This window comes from Scomber scombrus, chromosome 23 (genome assembly GCF_963691925.1).
Source record: "Scomber scombrus chromosome 23, fScoSco1.1, whole genome shotgun sequence".
Lineage (NCBI taxonomy): Eukaryota > Metazoa > Chordata > Actinopteri > Scombriformes > Scombridae > Scomber > Scomber scombrus.
In genome coordinates, this window is record NC_084992.1 from 19213248 (window position 1) to 19235928 (window position 22681).

Consider the following 22681-nt stretch of genomic DNA (forward strand, 5'->3'; position numbering starts at 1 on the left):
GATGAATTGTCATAGTGTGTGATGGTGCGTAGCCTCTTGTACACAGCGAGCATGTGGACGAGCTGGTGTTGCTGTGATACTACCAATAGGCGGGACTGTGGCTCTGCAGTGTAATTGTGAGCTGAACAGCTGGAACGTGAGGGGTGGGTGGGTGGGGTGGCACGCGCTCCAGCTGCGACCAGATGACTGAGCTCTGCTGCCTCTGCTTCAGCAACACACATCACATCCATAAGTTGCTTCCGAGTGCGCCAGAGGAGGATCTTTTAAAGTTAGGGTTAATGAGACATAAACAAATACCCGCATAGCCCATTCAGAGGAGTGTCGCTTACTCCACAGGAGCTCACTGTATCTCTTCTGATGACTTTTTGAGGGTTTCGATCATTGGCGCTTTCTCACCGCAGGAACCGGCGTTCCTTATTTCGGCGGTGCTGGTGATGTAACGATTTTCATCTCAGTGCTCACTCCACAACAGATGTAACTGTAGCTTCTCCGCGCAGGGCATGGGACCCTTCAAACTCTACAAGGTAAGAAATGTGTCATAACTCGTGTCACCGCAAAACTGAAGCCACTAGAGCGCATTTGGACATTTTTACGCATGCCGGGTTACAGATGGCGCTTACTTTTTTGTTGAAATCTTCCACAGCGAAATGTTCCTGTTTTAGGTTTTGTATTTAAGATATTGATCCGTCCAAATGACTATGTTGTTCGTACTGTCTTGCAGAATAGGATAGTGTAACATTACGCACGCGTGGACTTGTCTGCTTGCACCAACAACCACAGCAGTGCCGGCCAGAAATGTTTTTCCTATTTTAGTCATCAGATGCTCTCTGTACACTGTGTGTTGGAGTAAGTGCTCACAGCTGTTGCACTCAGACTTGTAGAAGACCTGTGTTACATTTCACGGCTGTCAAAACAAATGTACTTGTTGCAGCGTTAATTCTGGTGCCATTTACAGAATGACAACAACAGTTCATTGCTGCTTTGGCTAAGCTAACTGTACATAGTTCATAAAGTACACAATGATTACTGGCTTTGTAGAGGAATGAATGCATGACAACATTTTCTTTATGGCTTTTAATGGGCAACAATAAAACATAATAGCTGTAGGATGATTTTCCTTAGTCCTTAGACTAAAGAGGTATAGCTCTTAGTCGTTAGAGCAGCTGCAGCACTGATATATAAATTCCTGCCTCATGATTATTTGAATCACAAATGGAATAAAGGGGTCTGTGCATCTTCATGAGGGAGGAGCATCAGAGGAGGATGGGTGATGCCTAAAATAGACAGAGGGAGTGGCAGGGGATTCATCCTGCTTTAACTGCCTTGAGAATGATGGTAAACAGAAGTCTGTTGACTTGCAAAGTTGTGGTTTATACAATTTTGGAAGAGGAAGATAGAGAGAAAGATGCAGATCAATAAAGTTTAATTTGAACTTTAAACATAATCCTTAAAATATTTCCATGGCTGATAGCTTATATAACCACCCATCAAAAGACACTGACACTGGCTTTCATGGCAGCCCTGCAAATAACCAATAGACACCTGTTTGATAATGAGTATTTTTCTATGACTGGTGGGTAACACATCCCAGCTTATTGTGATTCAGCCTTGGCTGCAGAGTTAAACAAGTGAGAGGTCAGACTTACCTCGCTCGCCTTATTTTCATTCAATCAGCTCCTCATTACCTGTTCTCTTACACAGGCTGCAGCTGCCTGACTGCCGTCATTCAAGGTGATTTTCCTCTGCCGCCCTCATAGCAGCAGGGATTAGGAGGCATCTTTGAGTGTCGGGGCCACTGATTGCTTGCTCTGTGGCATCTTTGCCGACTTCACCCCTGCCTTATCCACGCATGTTGTGTTGTCAGAGCAGTGGGATTTGACTCATAAGCTGCAGCTGGCTGCCTGTCTGAACATTTCACAGTCTTAGCAGCTGTAGCTCAACAGCTCATCATGTCTTGGTGGCAGGCAGGAAAGTCACTTCAGTGTTTTTAAGTGTGCCTGAATTTGCCAGAGTAGCATGTTGCTGATTAACTGCTCCTATTTTGAATATTGGACAGGCTCGCTTTGTGTGCGCTTGCTCATCCAGATCAGCTTCTGATTCAGAGAATGCAAATGATGCAAGCCATCAACGCCAGTCATGACATGTGCCGTGCCCATGCTGACAAATCTTTCACCTAAGCACAGATCAATTAAGCTATGAGTCCAAAGTTTATTTTATCATATGCTTTTTTACTTAAAAGTAACCTATGACCCCTGTGATACCCAACAAGTGATCCCTCTGTAGTCTGTTCTACACTCACCTATATCAACCTTTTCTCACTTTCTCTACTAGGTCACATTCACACCATGTATACTGGAGTGATTGAGCTCAACTCTGGGAAAATTGGCATTCAAATAACAGCACCATCTGAATTTGTAAGCCTTCTCCTCAACAGTTTGTTAGGAGTGTTTTGTTTTTTACTTAATTTAAACACCAGGGACAGGAATTTAAAGGCATGTAGCGTAGGCAGAACTGGAATTAGATTTTCTTTGACACCCACTAACCTGGCAGGATGACAGCCATCCTAAAACTCTTCAAATGAAGTATCTAATTGTGATTACCGTATGCAAAAAGGGTCATGCCTGATTCTGCAGCAAAAACCTTCACAAATATAAAAAAAATGCTAAAAAATCAGCTTTTGAAACTGGTTCAGCACAGAAAAAACAGTCATCCCGACTTCTTTTCTGTCCTCCGTAGGATGTTTCTGTTCCTCAGTCACTTCCTCATCTCCCCCCATGAAAGGGCACAGACCCTGTAAAATATCAGATTGTCAATGCACTCTCCTCTCCTCACCTTTAAAGGCATGGCTGGAACACAAAAGACAGAGGCGGCTGTGGCAGGGGGGGGGGGGGGGGGGGGGGGCACAGGAGGGGATGGTAGCAGGAAAGGGAAATTGTCGGACCAGAAGAGTGATAAATCAAGCTGTGGCTGGAATTAAATCAATCAAGGCGAAACACAGTAGTAAATGAACCTGGAGGGAGAATGGATCGAAAACACATTGTGCAGACTCGGCTGCTGTACCTCTGTTAGTGATTAGTTGAGGCAGTGCATTAGCCGTAGTAGTGATTACATGATCCTGATTAGTTCAAGTTTCAGTTGACGGGCATCACTCTGTGCTACAGGTGTTAGGTGTAGCTCACTTTCAAAAATGGGAACGATGAACGAAAAAATGACTGTTTTCGCTTGTGGTAACCTGCACCTGCAATCAAAAAAAGTGCATTCATTTCTCTACCTTGTTTTCATACTTGCAACCCATAATGTCTCACGCCCTTGATCTAAATGTGCATGACAAATGATATATTATGAGTACAGGAAATTCTGGGTTTTGTGGTCTGCACAGGGATGCTGTCTGTTTTAGGGAGGAATACATAAACAGGAACTAGCCACAGCTAACACTGTTTTAGAGTCTGCTTGCGGTACTGAACTGGTTGGCTGCGTGAATGTGAAACTCCCAGCATTCACACATAGCATGAAACTAGTTCAGATGTTGACTGTCGCTGTTTAAAACCACTGTACAGCTCTGAGCCCAACTCTGACAGGCAGGAGGAAATGAAGCAGCGAAACATTGTGCAACGAATACATTAGTATCCAGATATACATGTTTGTGCCTTGTTCTGCAAAACCACCGACATTTCTTAGAAAACATGAATTTAAGTACTCAGCATCACATGCTGTCTGAGCCAAACCAGAGGCTTTTTTTTGGTTGGATGTTTTCCTGCAGCTACACAGCCTCAATCTCTTCTATCTGCATGAAGCTGGGCTTTTTGGTGCTCCCAGGCAATAAAAATGGCATATATTTGCATTGGGAATTGCTAGCAGGAACGCCTCTGGTAAATGTAATGCACAGATTTTCAATGTGGATCATTTTAATTGACTTTCTTTTCATGATTATTTCTAACTAACTGCAAGCACAAAATTGATTTTTTTTTTAAAGATTTATTTTTTTGCTTTTGTTTGACAGTAGGTGGTATAGAGGCCGACAGGAAACAGAGGGGGGGGGGGGGGGGGGGGGGGGGATGACCTGCAGCAAACATCCCTTGCTGGAATCAAACCAATGACGCTGGCATTATGCGTCATGCGCCTTAACCACTCAGCTACCAAGGCGAGAGAAAAACTTTGACATTTTTGATATTCACTTAATCACTTTTTTGTGAAGAGTTGAGATGAGAATATTCATATCAATCTTGTAATGTTTGTGCAACAAATACAAAGCTACATTCAGCAGCCGGTTGCCATTCAGTTATAGGATCAGAATGTAGGATTTGGTGGAAGTGAGGTTGCAGATTACTATCAACTGAGGACCCCTCCCTTCCTCTTCTTAGCGTGTGGGAAAACCTAATGTGACTGCAAAACTTGCAAAAAATCATGACAGGCCCTCCCTTTCTAGAGCCAGTGTTAAGTTGTCTGTTCTGGGCCACTGTAGAAACACGTTGGTGCAACATATTAGAGGACCCACTCCCTATGTAGATATAAAGGGCTAATTCCAAGCTAATGAAAAATAAATCATGCTTTTGAATATTATATTCAATTTGTTCTGCTAGATGCCACCAAATTCTACAGACTGCACCTTTAAGTATAAAGGCCGGAAAGTCCAAAGGTCACAACCGTGAAATCCAGCAATTATACAGTTGTTCCATAAGTCATAATGTTTTCCACAAATCTGCCATCTGGTGAATGCATTATTCTGACAAAGACTAATATTTCAGATAATGTCAGTAGATGGAATTTGTTAACCTGAGATGAAACATGCTATAACAACAGGAAGTGAGAATCCTGACTTCAGCATTACAGAAAAAAAGCAGAAAATGAAACGTGACCGAGGCGAACCCTGAAATGAACTATTGCAAAAGACGATGTATCATGTTTGCCCCTTTTTTTTTTACACAATCCACCATGTGCCCTCGTCTTTCACTCATCACACTGTGGGGTTTGAGAAGGAAGTTATGTGTTCGTATGTGTTAGGGAGGTAACCGACGGAGTGAGGGAAAAAAACCTCGAATGAAGAAAAAAAGAAGAAGTGAGAGAAAAACATAGCTAATGAGAATTCATTAGACTTTAAAGGCACTGCTTATGAGACCATAACATTTTTTTTTTTTTTTGTGTGGACACGCACAATCACCACACTTCACACACACACATATATTAACACACCTTTCCGGTATTTGTTATGAAGCAAACTTTCACATCTGGTAAAAGAACAGAAGTTTGAGCAGGAAGCCTCAAAACAAAGGAGTAAAAACAGCCAGACACAATGATACATTGTTGTGTTTTGTGTTCATGTGTTAATATGTGTTACTGTGTTATCATGTGTAAGCAGCACACGGGGCGTGTAGCAATGGCCTCTCTGTCTTACATGTTACACTTTTTTTATTTGAAGTCAGAAAGCTGAGATGTGAGATATGAGACTGTGCCAGATGTGGAACAGGATGCGTGACTTTTTTTCGTTTTGGAGGACCGTAATAAAACATTACACTCTGGCAGCTGCTATGTCCCAGCAAGACGTTGTGAAATCTACATATTTTTCTTCCTCTGTTCTGTCTGTTTTTTTCAAGCTTCTGAAAAACTGCTGAATGCCTCTTTTATAAACATATCAATAGGATTGCTTTCATTCACTTTTTAGTTAGTTCATAATTGCAGTTTTTTCTTCTTATTGTGTTTTTTTTTAATCATTACTATCCCTTCTTATTTAATCTCCCTCTCTTCTCAGCCAACAACCTCTTTCCATGTTTGTCTGGGCTGAAGTGAGGTAGAGTATGCTTTCTTCCTGCCTCCCAGTCTGTCTCTTTATCTCCTTTTCTCCCTTCCCCTCTTCTCCTCCCTTTCCCTCGACCCCCTTCATCCCTCCCTAAGGAGCAACCGTAGCTGCTAATCTCAGTCTGCAGCCGGTGCCCCCCCACCGATGTGGCATTCTGCGTGTCCAGGGAAAAGGAAATGTTTCCCTTCCTGCTCTCAGTACCCTGCAGTCTGTAAATAGAGCCTGCCACCAGCCGCTCCGTAGGCCTCTCTGGAGAACTATATCTGTCCCATCATGCAACACCCTTGCTACAACTTCCTGAAACAAACTAGTGGGGTGTTGGGAAAGAGATTAGAGTAAGAGTGTGTACAGTATATCATTAAGAGGTGGTGTGATGTGTAATGCACTCTTGCACTCACAGGAACTGGAAAATAAGAAAAAGCTCCACAATTAAGATTACTCAGGTCAAAATGAATACCATAATCATTTTAGATGTTACTTTTAAATGTGCCAATTGTTTTATTGGCTTTTCAGCTACATCTACATTTAACACTGTGTGACACCATGCTGGATATGTTGTAGGACAAATGGACCTGAAGTGTTTCATTCTTTTCTTTTTTAGCTATGGCACATGATAAAAAGATGGGATTACTATAATGGAAAAGCTCACAATATTTCAAAAAGTGCTTAAAACAATAGTCCAGTAGTCAGGTGCCTGAATTAACATTGACACAGGTTTGTCTTTCTGTACTCATTCCTCCAGTTCATACTGTGTACCCTTCATAATGCACTTTCAATGTAAGTGGTAGGGGACAAAATCCAAAGTTCTCATTTTGCACAAAATTGCATTTAAAAGTTTATTTGAAGCAAGAATGAAGCATCAGCCATCCATTAATCAGATATCTTTAAAACCTAGTCTTTTTGGTGTGAAATTCATTGTAAGAGTGGTAAGAGTGGACTGGGGACAATTGTAACAGCTCAAATTGTACCAGCCAGAAATGAGACAGAACCATGAAACTCATTATGGTCACATGGTATGTGCCCTCCAAAGGACAAACTGATGTCTCTAACTTTATCTAAATGTATGCCGTAATAGGCCATGCTATGTTATTATGTTGTTGGGTCTGATCCTTCCACTGCAGCTGAACAGGAAAACACTGTCCGTTGAGACACAAAGAGAGGGGTTTTTTCTTTTTTTGGTTGTTGTTAAGAAGACTGTATCTGTGGAAGATCTTCACTTGATTAGACTAACCCAGACTGCTGAAGCCTCATCGTTTATCTTTAGATAAACTTTTAAATGCTTTTTTTTTTTTTGCTCAAAACAAGGGCTGTGAATTTTGTTCCCCATTACTTACATTGCAATTACATTTAGGAGGAGGGGGGGACAGTATTAACAGGAGGAATGATTACAGCAAGGAAAACCTGTTTCAATATTCATTTGGGAACCTGAACATTGTTTCAAGATAGGGATGAAAGGCTGGAAATTGTGAGCCCGTCCTTTAAGATGGAAGATGATAACAAAGGCGTTGTTATCTTCAGCAGTTTAATAATGAAATGTAATGTGGTAACAGCAGGGAATGGAAGACGAAGAGCAAAAAGAATCATACTCACTCAACACTATCTCCAACCGTCCCAGTGCAGTGAGAAATTGGCCACCAGCTAAATCAAAACATATTAAGATATGAATACAAACCTTGACATGGACATATGTGTGCAAAATGATGTTTAAATAATACAAAATCAAACATTAAACTTTTACCTTATTCATTACAACCAAGTATTAGTTTGGGCAGCAAAATTGTGCAAAGAAACCAAAAGTATCATTTTCATGGTGGGTGGAAAATCAGGGAGTCATAAGAAAAGGTCCTTTGGGGGGGCATACATTCTTAAGGCATTGCATTGAACATTTCTTTGCTTCACTGCTACTGTGGATAAAACACTGCAGAAAGAACATCTTAACATATTTATATAAGTCAAACTAAAGGTGCTTTATGTGTGGTTTTAAATGCCTGCTTAATAGCTAATCAGAGGGGATAAATGCATCCACATCTTTTGGCTTATAACCATTATCCACGAAAACATCAATCAAACCCGTTTTACTCAAATGCCACAGGGGGGGGGGGGGGGGGGGGGTATAAAACTAGATCAATGGCTGTATGGGGACTGTGCATTAGCTTGGGGTATTTACTAGCATGGAAATGAGCCCTTGTGGTAATATCAATAGCAGGATGGATATCATTATCTGTGTGTTTGTCAGTGACTTATCATTAATCAGTGCTGGTGTCGATTTTAAGACATGAGAAGGCTTTGGAGATTCATCAAGCCACTCTGTTTCTCTCTGATGTGTGGGCTTGTGTTTCAAACACACAGCCATCAAACAGGCCAGGGAGGTCTGGTGTACTTTTCATGGTCTTATCTAATTTAAATAGGGGGAAAAAGGCATGTATCCACACAATAATTGGCCTCAGGAGATAAATGATATACCCCCTTTAGACAGGTATTTAAGAACTCTTATACACCAAGTATTAAACTCAAAGTGCTTTTGAATGTGTTGCCAGTAAATGTCAGTAAATGTGATGAATGTGCTTGGCCCCATGAAAAAAAGGTGCACGCTTGCTCAGCCAGTTTTGGACAACTAAGCAAATGGCAGGCAATCATCATCATTCATCTGCTGAAAAAAACAGTTGATCAGCAGAAAATGAGTTGATAACAATGATCATGACGTTGTATAATTGACTTATGTACTGTAGCAAGCACAAATCCCAAACTATTGCTGGTTCCAACTTCTCAGTGTGAACATTTCCTGTGGTTTATATCACTGTAAGTCATTACTTTTAGCATAATGACTTAAACTTGGCACCTTAATTGGAACCTGTGATGTGCATTTTTCAATATTTTCCAACACTTCATCAATTAAATGATTGGTTGATTCAAGGCTGAAACAATTACTTGATTAATTGACCCACAGAAAATTAAATTGCAGCTATTTTGAGAATAGATTAGTTACTTAAATCATTTTTAAAGCTCAAACACTCTCAAGTTCCAGTTTCTCAAATGTGATGGTTTGCTAATTTCATTTGTTGTGTGTGATTGCAAATGAAACATCTGTTGGAAACTGTGACTGACATTTTCTTTTCCTGTTTTGATACTAGAGCAAATGATTCATCAAGAAATTGGATGGCAGAATAATCAACATTAAAAATATGAATTAGTTGCAACCCTATATCGATTCATCAGAGAAATAATCAACAGACTTATAAAGTAATCATTATTTGAGGCCTTCATTTATTTGCCCAATGCAGACAAGCTTTGGTAAGTCTAATACACTTTCTCTAAGTATCTGCATATATTTGCACATACAGTATATACTGTTCCACACTTGTAAGTGAAAGAAGAAGTGTATATACATTGTGAAACTCTTTGGTGACTTCATACAAGCGTAACACAGTGGTAAACTGTTTTTAGGTTGTTTTTTTGTGGCTGCGATAGTAGAAATGAGGACGTCAGTGAGAAGGTAGCTGTCTGTGTCCAGCCAGACGACGTGACATTTTCACTGCCCACTGAACCGGTAGCGCACTGCAGATTCTGCATGACCAGGACTGACCAGGCACCCGTCAATTTCCCTTTATCCCCGCTGCGCTCCCCATCCCACCCCCCTAATCTGCCTGATCGATGGCCCCGGATTGCTGTCACCAGGCAACCGAGGATGACACCAAAAGCTCTCATAGCGTGTGCTACCTAACGATCAATCTACCTGTTCACAGCTACGGAAACAGTATCCGAAATTGGACTGCAGGGGAAAATATGTAAAGAGTTGCAGAGGGAAGACAAAGGAGGAGAGCTTGTTAAGGATAAATCAGTCGCTCAATGCTTCTGAATGCAGACGGGGGAATTGTTCTCTGGGTCACAACAAAGAGCTCCTGTCAACGGGATGATGAATGCTGTGTTCGACTGAATGGCATGATGGTATCATCATCAAGACGGGCACAGTCTGTGCCGCAGTGCCAGACCGCGCTCGGTTAAAAAGCAAGCTTTGACTTTGCACAGACGGCACCGAAACCCCCCCTGTGCCTTACGGCCTCTGAGGGACAGATATAGAAGGTGCTTGCATTTTCGAAGGAAGCTGTAATGTTTTATGTGCTCATTCGCTTCTTGAGGACAGCCTGTTCTGAACCGAAAGGTGAAAATGTAGAAATAAAAAAAAAAATAAAAAAATCCATTCACCTCGTGTCTGTTGAGGTGACTCACAACATTAATATTGAGTCTTGTTGCAGGACCATTGATATTCTTCATGGCCACATTCCTTCCTATAATATTCAAGAGATGTGAGCAACACAATCTGCTCTCATAGAATCTATGCTGAGAAGTTTAATAGTAATACTTTTTTGTTAGACAGATGCCACAGGTTTCTGTTTTCTTTCTTTCTTACTTTTTTTTTTGTCTTAGAAGTGTCATACTTGCAACACTTCTCTATAGCTCGCTAGTCTTATTTCCTGTGGTGACTTTAGCATCCCTCTCAGGAACTTTCATGTCTATTGATAGCAACAACGCATCGCTCCGACTGTGGCCCAGCAGTTGGTACTTTCTTTGCACCTCATCTCGCCATGATCCGACCGCATCCATCGTAACATAGCTCAGATTTGTACGTCACCATTTCATACTTTTAATCGTTCCTTCTCATCATCATAGTGACTTTCAATCACTCTCACTGTAGGGGTGATGATCGATGCTTTAAGGTTGCGCTTCCTTCTCGTTTTCTGTTCCTTCTTTTCCTTCCATCCCTGCAGAAATGTTTATGTATATGTGTATGTGTGTATGTGTGTGTGTGTGTGTGTGTGGGGCAGAGACAGCGTGTGAAGCCTGTAATTGAGTGTGTCCGCCCACCGCACTGCAGCAGAGACAGCGCAGTGGAAAGCTTCATTGTGTCAGGCACAATAGATACATACACATACTCATCACATCCTTTTCTAACAGACCCACACCATTGAAGAGCCATTAGTAGATGCAGTGCAGTAGCAGTGTGTGTTATTGTGGGTTGTGTGGCCTAAATTCGTCACTCGAGCATAACCTCAGAGTTACCTTCATGCTTATCAGCAAGACAAAAATGTGCAGTGGCTTCTTATTTCTTCTTTTTCTGCCACTAAATTGAGCAGCATCCTTTATAGACGATAAGATAAGTGTATTTGACCTCTTCAGACAATAAATGGATCTATGATTAGACCAAAAAATTGTTTCTCTCAGACTATTCTTACTCTTATTCTTTACTTAAAACATGTATATTGGTGCATGCACACTGCTTTTAAAGTGTGTGTGTGTATATGTTGTGAAAATAGGACTGGACATTAAGCTGTTGTTGCCATGGTTCCCTGCTACAAGGACCTCCTCAATCACCAAGAACCAGAACATTTTTTTTTTCAAGAACAAAATAGTCCAGTTGACTGAACCAAATATCATCATGCATGTCCAAATATTTGCTGACATTCTTTGTATTATTTCATGCGCAGACTACACCAGAGCAAGTCACAAGGAGATAATAAATTGTGGTTTCCTGTTGATTGGCCCTGTGGCTTTCTATCAGTTTTTTTAAACAAGCCACATTGAGGGCAAAGCGTGTTGCATTGTCTACATTCTGTTCAATTCTGTCATGAAAATGACTTTATCTGTATGCTACGTTTGCACGCATGCAACCATGTAACTATGCCTGTATAATGAGGGCAGAGTTCACAGCCAAGTATGGATGTGTAAACATAAATTAGAGCTCAGTCATTACAGAAAAATGACAGTCAATGCAGACGATGCTATCATTTTAATTGAAACTACGGCCAGTGGATATTATAGATGGTATTTATTTGTGACTATTTCCATAAGTATAAGAAATATCAAATCTGTATTACAATGTAGAAATACTCCTTGAGCTAATTTAACTATATCTATATGCTGTTGGTTTGTTTAACCAATGGCAAAGCATCACATTTTATTTTGTAAAATCTTAATCAGCAACTGTCAAACAAGTGTGGTTGAGTATTTTTTCTCATGAAATTTCGTAAAATACAAGTATGAAAAAAAAGCATAAATTCTGATGAAAGTTTGACATACCGGAAAATTGTACAATTGTGGTTCTAAATGTAGTCATGGCTACGCAGGGCTTTTTTTTTTGTGCTGACCAAAAACTGGACTGGACTCTGTTTTTGTTTAAATATTCCATGGTCACATCATTTGTAACTTTTAACACTGCTGTGTCAAAAAAAAAAGCCATATGTCAAACAATCCTCTGCTCTACAATTCACCTAACATAACAAGAATGCAGTCTCAGCATTTTACACATTAAAAGGACATTTAAACTCTCCACTGAAAGCCACACCAATTAAATTCAAATTTCAGATTGACACCTTGAAACCAATGTATCAGCCAGACATTGACAGGCAGAAATTAAATACACCAGATAACATCAACATATCATCATGCCAATCCTGAATCTTGTGTAACCAGTCACTTTTTTATCTCTCACTCACAGTCAGGATGCAAAATAACTGACCACACAACTATTTCAAACATGCAGCAACGCCGGCTGCAGATTGCATTTTCTCTCTCGCTCTGTCCACCCCCCCCCCCCCCCCCCCCCATTCTGCTTCATAATTAGTCTCTTATTTGCTTTCTTCTATTTTTCTCCCGTGTGTAGTGAGAGGCACGAGACACAAACCAGAGAGAGTGGGAAAAGAGAGGAGAGCAACAGAGAGGAAGAAACGATGGAGTCTATATTATCGGAGCAGTCAGCCACAGTGGATGAGCTGGTGGAAGCATGCATCCAAGCCTTCGGTTTGTCATTTTAGATATAACATAACATTATTCATTTATGAGTTTTGGGGAGTATAGACTGTTGTGTTATAGATACACACTAATTGGTAGCAGGTAAGGCTTGCACGGGCATGTTACAGCTTCCTCATGATGACTGACATCTTATTTTTCCATTTCAGATGAGAAAGGCACTTTGAAGGATGCGTCCTTGGTCCGCATGTTTCTCATGATGCACCCTTGGTACATCCCTTCAATTGACATGGCTAAGAAGCTGGTGCTGAAGTATCCTTCACCTTTGTTTTCTGCAACCTCAGAGATGTATAATGTATTATTCTGCTGTGTCTGTGTCTCTTTTCATGCTATTTTAATGCAATCAAAGTCAATTTAGATCATATTGTAGGGTTTTCTGTTGGGAAAGGACCATGACTACGAACAGTCATCTTAAACAGTTCTCTTAAAATTGTCAAATCTTAATGAGAGTCTAGACAAAGGAAGGTTGCACCTTGACTTTTGGATCAGATCTAAAGAGGAGAGCTGCACTGCTGAGCGCCGAACAATAATATGCCACCTTGTCAAGTAAGAAACCATTATTCATTCTCCTACCCCTGAACTTTGGTCTGATGTACTTGATTCATGGGTTTTTGGGTTTCGAGTTGAATATTGACACTAACTATATGTCATACAGAAACAGTGCTATGGGGAAATGTGACTTTATCACATCATGTTAACAACTTAATAAGTGAACCATCTTAAGTGAGGTGTTAGCAACAGTTATGTTACTTGGTAGATATAAATACATGTATTAGATCCCTATTCTTGGCTTCCTTTCGCTCATTTCTCCATTTTTATCCATTTTTTCTGCTCTCCAGGTACTGGATCTCAGAGTTTCCAGCGGAGTTCAATCTGAGCCCTGAGCTGGCGGACCAAATCAAAGACCTTAAAGACCTCTTGACTACTGAGGGCAATGAGAGGCAGAGTCAGCTCATTGACATTGACAGTGTGTAAGTGAATTGGCTGCCGAACGCTGTGTTTGTTGTTGACAGCGTGAATGAATGCCTTTGTCTGTGGGTGTTTTTTGTCAGCGTGCCCTTCCATTTCCATTTCTCAGACATTGCTGAGCTGTGCTATGCAGGGTCACTGACTTCTCTTTTTCCCATAAAAGCCATCTCTCTGTGACCTCAACTTCCCCTTTACTGGTCCATAAGGAGAAGCTGTTGTGGAGCAACTTTGTGATTTGCTGCAGCTGAATGTTTGAGAATGCAGGAATGCCCTTCAAGAAATTAAGTCGAGTCTCTTCTGCGGAAGCAACATAGACAGAATTTAAGTAGGATGGTTGAGGTTTGCCTCCAAAATGTTAAGACTATTATAGTGGAAATTCTGTAATGCCACATTTCAGTGTAATGTTGCCTGGATATCCAACACCACTCTCAGTGCTTTTAAAGCTGATCCTTGTAATGTATTATGAAAGTGTTCCAAAAGGTCCAAGAAGAGAAAACTGTGGATAAAATATTCAGTCTTTTCTCTGCTTTATCATCCCTTTCAGGCCATCATATAAATGGAAGCGGCAGGTGACCCAGCGTGTCCCATCTGTGTCCAAAAAGAGGAAAATGTCTCTGCTATTCGACCACCTGGACTCCTGTGAACTGGCAGAACACCTGACCTACCTGGAGTACAAATCCTTCTGCAAGATCCTGGTCAGTCTGACTGCAGCGGGTGCTGAATTTAATGTTTACATGCTGGAGGCTTATTGTTGTTGCTAAGCAATAGTGGTTAAAATGGACTTTTACTGGCAGTAATTATATTTGTTGTCAGGAAACATTTTGCTCTTTTAAAGTTATTTAGGGAAACAAAGGCTATGACTGGGTGTTGTGATTTAAATAGTACATTCTTTAGATAATTTATTCAAATGTGATGTGTTGGTGGAAAGATGGGGGCAATGGTCGTGATTGGTCTTGGTCTTTTCTTGGTTCTTCATCTCAACAGAATCTGGCTCAATATAAAACAAGATAAACATCTTTAATAGAAATAGAGCATCTAGCCTACTGGTCCTGAAGCAGTAATGACAGATTTCTGCATTAAGACTAGGTGAAAATAAGTCATTTTTTCTGATTGATGATATGCTAAAGGGGCATTCCATTTTGGGGGACATACAAGAGAATTTTTTTTTAAAAGAACATGAAAAAAAACAAGCTGTGGAGCCAGAAATCTTTTGTTTTTTAGTCAGGCATATAAGTCAGGGGCGTGCTCCTTTAATGATAAAATGATGTTGCGACTGATTTAACAGCATTGAAATCAGTTAAATCAGTCAGTTCAAAGTAAACAGCCCCATTTCTGAGGACTGATAAACACACAGGTATGCAAGTATGTTGAACTTTTCATCTTTAACAAATGAGATAAAAATGTGTCCACACCCTTTCCTGCCTGTAGTTTCAGGACTACCACAGCTTTGTGATGCATGGCTGCACAGTGGATAACCCCATCCTGGAGCGATTCATCACGCTCTTCAACAGTGTCTCCCAGTGGATCCAACTTATGGTGCTCAGCAAGCCCACCGCCCCGCAGAGAGCCGCCGTCGTCGCCCACTTCATCAGAGTGGCACAGGTCTGTCTGCTGGGCCCATTAAGGCTGTTTACTGCAAAGGTTTCTAAGACAGAGCGGTGTAGTTGGGGGGGGGGGGGGGGGGGTGTTGTGGTGGGGTTTTAAGTTGAATGAAGAAGCACACTGATGGGAGATGATTGCCTGGGGTCAGAAAAGAAACAGGAGAGAAAGTCATAGAAAAGAGAATTATCGATTAAATGTGGAGAAAGGGGGGAAGTCACAGTGGAGTGTTGATGACTTGCACACTCTCAGCAATCATTTCCTATCAAGTGGCACAAATTGTAAGAAAATGTGAATTGAATTTAAAAAGGACTTGGTGGTATTAACATGTTAAGATGCCTACTGAGAACTCTTTAAGATAATGCTGCTGTCAGGGGACAACCTCGCATCTCCAGGAATCAACACAAATCTTTGGTGATGATGCATTTTTGGCGTTATCCAATGTTTTTTTATGGCCCTACGGAGTTATTAAATGTTCTCAACCAATGAAGGAGCATGTGAAGCTATTTGACATAATGAAAGTCTATATTTGCAAAGCTAAGTCTTCATAATTAGACAATTAAATGTAATAATTCTCAAAAGAGAATGAGCTCTTTGCTGCAAATGAAGACAGAGGGTGTCATTTATTCATTGTACATATATGCACTGCCTGTTGACGCTAAAGAATTCAGTGATGCATCACGATAGAGGAGTCAGTAGGGAGCTTCTGCAGGTGGCATGAGTCACAGCTGCATATTAAACAGTATCTGGTACAGAGAAGAACAAAAGGATGGAGGGAAACAAACCAACTATGGTGCATTTTGGGCAACATGGACCATGAAAAGTTATTCTAGGGAGCTCTGAATCATTATCCAGAAGTTGTGTCAGATGGTGCAGACAGTAAAAGAAAATAAATCTCCCTGTAGGATTAGTCATCACTAGGGAGCCTAGCTTTCTCTTTATGGAGTACACACTTGTTCCTCTTTAGGAGACGGTTGGGAAATTTGTTTTTGAAACAAATTTCCCACCTGCGTATTTAAACAAACATTTTGTCCAATGCAGCACAAGGTTAATAGTGAATGAGCAAAGAAGGATATTTGTTTTCGATGCATCCCATCATTTGTGCACACATCCACTGAAATCATCTCCGGTCATCTGCGGGTCAAGAGGGCTCTAATCCTGATCTTAACTTAATCTGGTGTTCCCCCGCCAATTCCCAAACAAAACCCGCCTGCTCACTGCCTTATACGGTTCTCTGACCACATGTCTAGAGACTGTCCTCCTTTCATTACAGAAACATCCTTTTAAATTGCGCCCTGGGCTTCACTGTAATTGATATCATTTCAGCTTGATGTTATCATTTGCTGGGGTCTGCCAGAGGGGCTAGCTTCTCCCTCAATGTGACAATTCTCTCTCCTCCGCTGTGCGAAGGGAGGATCAGTCGACCATAGAAAGTGCAGATGAAGAATTTTCATCCCGATAGCCTGCAGCGTTCTGTTACTGCATCCTCATTACTTGTTGCAATGCCTCAGTCTACAGCAATATTCAATTAATTCATCCTTCTCTTCATCTGCAAGATAAACTTCAGTTGATCATCATTTATTTAGCAGGGTCCCCGGCAGGTTTCTTCACCTCACACAGTCAGAATACACCAAATGCTCCAACGCCTCAGCAGGGCTCTTGTCAGAATAGATCAGCATAGCTCTCCTAAATGTTTCACCCTCCCTCCTATTGAACACTTTGACTTTTTCAAGTGTTCAGTAAAGCTATAGCAGTGTAGAGTTGAAGACAAACCAGCCTTCTCATGTGGGACAAACAACTATGACAGTTAACCTGCAGATAGCCTACGAATTACCCCCTCCCTTAACCATAACACTAACCCTCCTCCTTCCTTTATTCTCCTCTGCAAATACAGTATCTCTCTGTCTTCCTTGCATTTTTCAAATGATTTTTTTTATTAAAATACTGCACATATAGAGCTGGAAGGCAATCTCTGATTAATAAAAGCATGCATGCAGAGTTCAACTGCTTAGATTTACCCATTTAATACCTGCCTAAATAGCACGGCCACATATATCAGCTTACAACTTATTATCTGTCACGCAAAAGAGAGCAGTTGATGCTTAGTTGATAGCATCTCCTATACTGGCAGCGTTAGATCAGTGGGTTGTAAAAAGGTAAATACTTTATCTGTTTTAGCATGGCAAAAAAATAAGCATTATGAACATTACTTCCATCTCTCTCTACTACCTTCAGCGTATTATTATTGCTTGAAAGATAAGTGTGTCCACATTATGATAATCAATATTTAGAGGCTATGAATGAAGTATCCAGAAGCCATTTTGATCTGTGTTATTCATGCAGAATGGGTGAGCATCCTGGCAGATACATTAGGGACAGACCATGCCTCCTGGAAATTCCTCTGTTAATTTCCTTCCAATTCGAAATGCCTCACACTTTGGCACTCGGCTATGTAACACGGCTCAGGCACACGCAGGGACAAATATTGTGTTCAAGCCGATTTCAGATGTATTCAGAAGCAGCACACAAGGTAGCCTTGACATATTTGACATTTCCCAGAGCTTCTCTCGGGGTGCATCGGTGGTGTCCCATTTCAGCATCCTATTTGAAGCGCATTACAACAGAATGGTCATTAGTTGTTTTTTTCTTAGCTGCAAGAAATTAAAATGCAAAATGTCCCTTTGTTCCCCATTTAAAAGCTCATTTCCAATCCATTTCACAGTATGTTTTTGTGTTTGTGTCTGTGGCCATAAATAGCCAACACAGTGCCAATCGGCTGTGTAATAACGGTCGGTTGACAAGAGAATGAATTCGAGCCCTTCCACCCCTATCACACACACAGCATTTATTCTACACCCAGTAGAAAGACCTGGCGCATTGACAACGAAACCTTTCCCAGGCCAACGCTGCTGGCCCCGTGCACGTGCAGTTTAGCTGAACCTGCCCTGCGAACCATGGGCTGCCTTCCACACTGCTTTTGGCAATTGATTCCGAAGGGTGTTTTAGCTGAATCAAATGATCCCCTCTGGCAGCTCTCCCACACAGCTGCGAACCCATTGATTTCCAGAGAGATGCCACGCTGGCTGAAGGGCAGCGTGAAGCCCTGCAGAGTGCCATTCACAAAGAGTTAGCTTAACTTTGACACAAACAGGTTGCAACAGGAAAATCTTTGTATGCTCAGGTAAACTGATTTAGTGCAAGGCTGCGGAATACTCCTACCTACTGCAAAAAAAATCTCTGGCTTTTCTATCTAAAGCTTTTATTTTGGTTTCCTGCATCTTTCTGACTCCTCATGAATTTTTTTTTAACCTACGCCACCCTTTCACTCTCGATCTCTCCTTAAAATATTTTCTGGCAGCGTCGAACACATACGCATACACCTTCTCCTCTTTCACCCTCACTCCTAATATTTCCTCCTTCTCCATCCACAGAAGCTGCTGCAGTTGCAGAACTTCAACACACTGATGGCGGTGGTGGGCGGCCTCAGCAACAGCTCCATCTCTCGTCTCAAAGACACGCAGTCCCACATCAGCGCAGAGACCAACAAGGTGCAGTAGCTGCTGCCATCCTCTCACCCATCTATTTCTGGCATCCGCAACCAAACACAAGCAGACTAACTCAAACAGTCACGCCAATGCACTTTAGCCGACAAGTGGTATTGAGTTTTGATTCAGTAATCCACATCTCATCTGTGTAAGCTCCTTATCTGTGCCAATTACTCCTACACAGTAGCTGTTTAGAACTATGAATTTGAGCCATATGACTGAAAAGTTGGGGGAGTTACAGTCTCGTCGGTTATGTAAGTCCATCTGGAAAAAAAGTTTTGCAAATTGTCTTTTGATTTGTCTACACCAATCTCTTTTGAAACAGGCTTCCTGTTTCCTGCCAAATCTCATCTCTCTATTGTCTCTTTCCTCTTTAAATTAATTTTTATCTCCATTCATTTAACCCAATCGACCTGCAGGTTTTTAACAGCCTCATCGAACTGGTGACATCATGCGGCAATTACATCCAATACCGCAAGCGCTTCTCGGAGTGCTCCGGCTTTCGGTTCCCCATCCTCGGCGTGCACCTGAAGGACCTGATAGCCGTGCACGTCGCGCTGCCGGACTGGGCCGACAAAGAGAAGACGCGGGTCAACCTGGCTAAGACCCAGCAGCTGTACGCCATCCTTCAAGAGCTGGCTCTGATCCAGACCACACCGCCCAGTGTTGACGCCAATACAGACCTGCTCAACCTGCTTACAGTGAGTGCAAAGAGACAGGATGTTTGTATGTAGTGGCCTAGATGATGACTTGAATTAAAAATGCCCCTACAAAGAACAGCTTGTACTTGGCAAAATCAGGTCGTGGTACAGGTGCGGTGAGTTTGTTGCAACAGAAGCGTCCATTAACCACCCGGACGGCAATGAAGTAGGCGGAAAAACTTTCAGAAGGACAAACACTTTGTGTCCAGCCAGTCTAACAGGCAGCCTGTTTGATAAACAGACTTTGTTCTGCTGTGATCTGATTGGCTAGTGGTCTGACAAACTGTGCAGTGGCCAGCTGGAACAAAATGTATGTGCAGACATAGGCCAGAGACTGTACGCAACATTCAAATATCTTAAACGATATGGACAGGAATGAAGAAAGGAATAAGGAAAAGTGAAATACAAGTAACTCCAACTGCATTAGAACATATTTTACCTGTCATCAGTTGATATTATAAAGTGAAGGAAAGAATCCAAACACAGTCAGCGTGAGGGATATAATTAAAGTGCAATATGGTGTGATCAATCACACATGATACATCTGTCTAGTGTTGCTGTGCTGCAGGCTGATATGTGTGTGACACCCTAAGCTTTTGAATTGAAACTTTTGTGGAATGGTATCTTAACTGGTTTATTGCAACATATAACAACAGACTGTCATCAACTGGAATGCACGCTGACCTTACAGAAACACAGAGGAATAAACAATGTGCCTGTTTACTTTATCTTTGGATGACTAGTATAACACTGTGTTACAAGTTAGAAGTTTTAGATTCATGCTTGTTTCTAGGAGTAGAAGTCAGGACCATATAACCTCTATTTAAACGTCTCTTCATTGAACTTCACTGATCTTTAAATTGCTAACCCACAATGCAACCTCCTGTCTGTTCCTGTATCTTAATTAAAGACTAAAGGGCTTTTACTGTCAGGGCGCCTTGGCTTTGGAATGACCTGACTGAACATCTCAGCCTGGCACAATCAGTATGTTCTTTTAAAATATGTTCTCAGGAAACACATTTACTGTAATGTCCTAAATAGATCACTTTACTATCCACTATCTTTTTTACTTTTAAAAATGATAAATCTTCCTTCTGAGCTAACAAAATATTACTCTGTCTATTCCAATTACACTCCTGCCAATACACTCCTGAAGTCCCCAGCAGGAAATAATCCCTACCGAAACATGTAATTGAAAAATGACATGCATTCAGCTTGCATTGGAAAAATGATGCTATGAAATTTAAACTAGATGCAAAAAACACTGTATTTTGACTTAGATTCAAAAGTAGGGAAAGGCATAATTTGGTAAATCATATCACTGGTATTAAAGAAATGACACTATTCATATTTTCAGTGAGAATTTTACATTTTGAGAAGTTTAATACAGCTTAGATAAATCAGGATATTGTGTGGCAGATCACAGGATGATCCCCCATCTTATATTAAGTGGGAGGTTTTGCCTCAAACTGGGAATACTGAGTGAGACTGATCTTAGCTTTGTTGCTGTCTACACTTTACTGCTTTGGTACGTCACACTAAACTCCTGCATGTGTGTATGTGTGTGTGACGGTATTTTTTTCCACAGATGCAGATAAGAGTTTCCTGAATTTGAGAAGGAGAGCTTTCTTAGTTTAAACAAATCCCAAGAGATCAATTACTCAATCCTGCTGCAGGTGTTCATGTCAGATTGCAGCTGGCTTTCGCTTTTTTTCTGTGAAAATAAAAGAAAACAATTTGACAGCTTTTGGAGCTGAGGGGCACCAGGAAAGTTTGCTGGACAGACTCAATACCTAATTATCTTATGCCAGTGCTTATTGGAGTTGATCTAGCTTGAGACTTAGAGAAGGAAAGAAAGTCAATACATCCTTCAAAAGAAAAAAAAAAGGGGGAAAAAAAGGGAAGGCATGCCTGCGTGGAGAGAAAAAGTAAGCAAACCACACTAGTTTAAAATACAGTCTCACTCCTATCTGAGTCACATTCATCAGCCTTTCAAACAAGGGAGTTTTTTTATATTGGCCTAAATGTGGTGAACAATTTACAGTTAACCTTTGTCCAGAAATACTACAAGCGCCACTAAATCATAGGGCCTAACGAGAAGAAAACCCTTTTTCCTTCCGCACTTACCACTTGAACTCAATAAAACCCAGGAAACACAATTACGGTAAGAGAATCGCTCTGAGGAAAATAACTTTAAGGCCAACAATGGATGCAGGGGGTAATAACATGTGACTGCCATGTGTTAACTGGAACAAAAATAGATACTGCTCCCTTACCTGTTACCACAATGGCTTCTGTAATGCAGAAGGTGCTTCAACTTAACAGTTATTAGAATAAACAGTGTCAAAAGGCCTTTGTGTGAAATATAAAGGTGTAGGAAGTCAAAGTCTCATCAGTTTTCTTACTTAGCTTCTCTGGTATCTGGTCATGCAAATAGTTTCTCTCTCTCTCTCTCTCTCTCTCTCTCCCTGCTGGTAGGGTTACGTAATATATCTATGTCAGATTTCTGTTGACACCCTAATACAATCAGAGGAATGGAATTTAATCGGTGGTGCTTGTAGCACTGAAATATTACATTTGAAAAACTCCCTTTATACATTATTGTGAGTGAGCTATGTGTGGAAAGACAAATACATGGTGATAAAAGCATCCACACATGGACACTGGTTGCTTTGCATATATATCAGTAGTATTTGCAGTTGGACTGTGACCAATAAACGCTGCTATTGGCTGAAAGCTGCACAGGAGTGTATTTATTTCGTGGTGAAGATGAATGTTGGGAATTGAGAGACACTGTCTAAACAGGATATCTGACTAAACACAACAGCTCAACATTGACCCTCCTCTTTCCATTTATAGTAAACAATACAGCATCATTGTATCTGTGCATGAAAGTGTGCATTGTTGACCTTTGGGAATAGCCTGTGCAATACAATGATCTAAGCTCAAAGGTCCTCTTTTTTACATTTTGTTGTATGTTAATAATAGCTGGTCAAATTTTGGGGGAGAACTTAACAGCTGTTTTGGATTAAGATAGTATATTATACAAAGTACTATACAAAGTACAGTGAAGTTCTCTTGTGAATTTGTTACACACACTTTTAGTAAACATTGAGACTCTGTAGATTGTGTCATTGACAACCAAGGCTATAGATTTAAATAGAACTTCTCACAAGCTCGCCTATATTCAATCCATGTACTCATTTTTGGAGGGTGTGAAACCACTGATTACACTATACCAGTGATATTTCACTGATATATACTGTATA

At 41.0% G+C, this 22681-nt stretch overlaps 1 protein-coding gene across 3 annotated transcripts in view; it reads left to right on the forward strand.

The window, feature by feature from the left end:
• Positions 1–206: 206 nt before the first annotated feature.
• The window catches only part of LOC134005856 (RAS guanyl-releasing protein 2-like), a 36435-nt gene continuing 13960 nt past the window's right edge, over positions 207–22681 (forward strand). For all 3 annotated transcript variants that reach the window (XM_062444868.1, XM_062444869.1, XM_062444871.1), the window contains exons 1-9: positions 207–524; positions 12453–12589; positions 12748–12850; positions 13088–13144; positions 13438–13569; positions 14112–14262; positions 14996–15169; positions 18598–18714; positions 19131–19412. In XM_062444868.1, the coding sequence (XP_062300852.1) occupies positions 12520–12589; positions 12748–12850; positions 13088–13144; positions 13438–13569; positions 14112–14262; positions 14996–15169; positions 18598–18714; positions 19131–19412 (1086 nt within the window). In that variant the 5' untranslated portion in view covers positions 207–524; positions 12453–12519. The remainder of the gene's footprint in view (positions 525–12452; positions 12590–12747; positions 12851–13087; positions 13145–13437; positions 13570–14111; positions 14263–14995; positions 15170–18597; positions 18715–19130; positions 19413–22681) is intronic.